Below are 2635 nucleotides of genomic sequence, written 5' to 3'. Positions count from 1 at the left end.
ATAGGAGCTGTTGACCTTTCTCTGTCCGCCCTCCTCTCAAAAGCACAATTCCCTCTCCTCCGCTGCATGTTATCTCAGATAATTACCTGCCGCCTCTCTCCGGAGTCCCTGGGGTCTCTCTCCCTCCCTCTCACTGAGCCTCTCCATTGTGGAGGGGAATGGAGGAAGAAAAGAGGAGAGGAGAGGGATTTTTCTGCCCAGCTTCCTGCTAGCCAACAAGCTGTTCCTTAATGAGCCTCTCAGGTATTGGTGGTGGTGGAGCAGGAGGCCCCCCATCCAGTTGAGAGAGCCTCCGTCCGCGAGTGTGTAACGTGGCCACAGTGATGAGCATTGTGGGAATAAACGGGGGCAATAGCCAGAGACTATTCCACCTCCCGCCTCTCACACTTTGGAGATTAGTTTTAATGACCCCCCCATAGGTACCTCTTTAAAAACATCAGATACAGGAGCTGAGGAGCGAGTCGCTCACATGCCCTTGACTTCTGTTCTCTCTCTGACACTTTGAGACACGACTCAAAACTGCTGGCCTACAGTATTAGCCAACTGAACTGCCTCTAGCCTAATACCTACTGTGTGTGTGTGTTTTGTGATTTTTAGGGAATACACTATCATGACTTATGTTGGAACATAGTTGTGTTTGGAAAGCAATAACCATTGCTATTTTGCAGGTTATGAATGGATTTATATCTAAATAAATGAATTCTGATGGGATCATATCAAATGATCTCCTGACTTTACAAATCAGATATATTTGTTAAAAATGTAGCATCCTGCACAGTATCATGTATATCTAAGTTGATCAATATGTAATGATGATCTTCCCCATTTGATCAGATGCCAGAACTAACATCAGGGACTACCATGGGAAGCATGCAGTCCACTACTGGAGTGGCAGCGCTGATGCGTTCAACAAACCAAGCTCCCAGTCATGTGAGTGCTGCTACTGTTTGGCCTTCCTGTGGTTTCCTCTTGTAGCTAAAGGGAACACCACATACATATTCACCACAGAGGTTAGTCAATCTCAAACTCAACTCTGGACCTCGAAGCCAGTTCCAGTGCTTGTTTGAATTGTTCCCCTCTAATCAGGGACTGATTTAGACCTGGCACACCAGGTGGGAGTAATTAATTATCAGGTAGAACAGAAAACCAGCAAGCTCTGGACCTCGTAGGGTAAGAGTTGAGTACCCCAGGCTGTAGAAGATGCAGTAGGTAGTGTTGGTTGAGCCGTTTCATCCACTGATGGTGTAGTTTGGTATAGTTTAAGTAGAGCTGTTGTAATTGGTTGCATGTGTTGTCTCATTAAAAGTTAGCACTCTGGCATGCCAATACTGATGAAACATGCCTTGTCGTTCCTCCCCCTCTCAGGTGGGAAGTGGTCGTCCAAACGACTACACCAACCTGCCCTCTCTGCTCCTCTCTCGATCTCGGAGCCAGGGGAACCTTAACAACCTGGAGTTTGGGACTGCGCCTCAGACCCACCGGACCCTTCGCTCCCACTCCCGCTCCCCATCCAACATAGTCTTCCACAGCTACCCATCCCCACAGCTCTATAGAGATAATTTCTGATCAAAGGTCCATAACAGATGATGACTTTTAGGCTGCATCCAAAATGGCACCCTATTCCCTTTATAGTGCACTACTTTTGACCAAGGCCCATAGGGTGTGCCCTGGTCAAATGTAGTGCCCTATGTAGAGAATAGGGTGCCATTTGGGACAAAGCCTTATTTTTCTATTAAGACCATGGTGATAAAATAATTAACTTTCAATCAATCAAATCCAGTTGTGCCTCTCTGAAGTGTCCAATCGTATTATGAAGTGTCTCCATATTATGATTGGACACTTCAGAGAGGCACAACTGGATTTGATTGATTGAAAGTTAAAGAAAGTTGTCTGGCACAGAAGTCTCTCTCCTCAATAAAGTTATGACACATATGGTATTTTAGTTAAGTTCATCATGTAGCTAGCTACTCTCACTTTTACCTTTGTTGATATACAATACCAGTCAAAAGTTTGGACACACCTACTCATTCAAGGGTTTTTCTTTATTTTTACTATTTTCTGCATTGTAGAATAATAGTGAACTCATCAAAACTATGAAATAACACATATGGAATCATGTAGTAACCAAAAAAGTGTTAAACAAATAAAAATATATTTGAGATTCTTCAAAGTAGCCACCCTTTGCCTTGATGACAGCTTTGCACACGCTTGGCATTCTCTCAACCAGTTTCATGAGGAATGCTTTTCCAACAGTCTTGATGGAGTTCCCACATATGCTATTTCCACCGGTCTAATGTCCATTGTTCGTGTTTCTTGGCCCAAGCAAGTCTCTTCTTCTTATTGGTGTCCTTTAGTAGTGGTTTCTTTGCAGCAATTCGACCATGAAGGCCTGATTCACGCAGTCTCCTTTGAACAGTTGATGTTGAGATGTGTCTGTGACTTGAACTCTGTGAAGCATTTATTTGGCCTGCAATTTCTGAGGCTGATAACTCTAATGAACTTATCCTCTGCAGCAGATGTAACTCTGGGTCTTCCATTCCTGTAGCGGTCCTCCTGAGAGCCAGTTTCATCATAGTGCTTGATGGTTTTTGCGACTGCACATCTTGAAATGTTCAGTATTCAGTATTGACTGACC

General features: G+C 44.1%; 1 protein-coding gene across 1 annotated transcript in view; it reads left to right on the top strand.

Moving 5' to 3' along the window:
* The window catches only part of LOC311134865 (uncharacterized protein), a gene marked incomplete at its 5' end in the record, with an annotated part of 64292 nt that extends 62560 nt beyond the window's left edge, over positions 1–1732 (top strand). The window contains 2 exons of the mRNA XM_084168638.1: positions 835–930; positions 1366–1732. Of these exons, the coding sequence (XP_084024764.1) occupies positions 835–930; positions 1366–1445 (176 nt within the window). The 3' untranslated portion in view covers positions 1446–1732. The remainder of the gene's footprint in view (positions 1–834; positions 931–1365) is intronic.
* Positions 1733–2635: the final 903 nt, after the last annotated feature.

This window comes from Coregonus lavaretus (genome assembly GCF_964263955.1).
Source record: "Coregonus lavaretus genome assembly, chromosome: 9".
Classification (NCBI taxonomy): Eukaryota; Metazoa; Chordata; class Actinopteri; order Salmoniformes; family Salmonidae; genus Coregonus; species Coregonus lavaretus.
The sequence above is the reverse complement of the archived record's forward strand: the minus strand, read 5'-3'. Positions and strand labels throughout refer to the sequence as shown.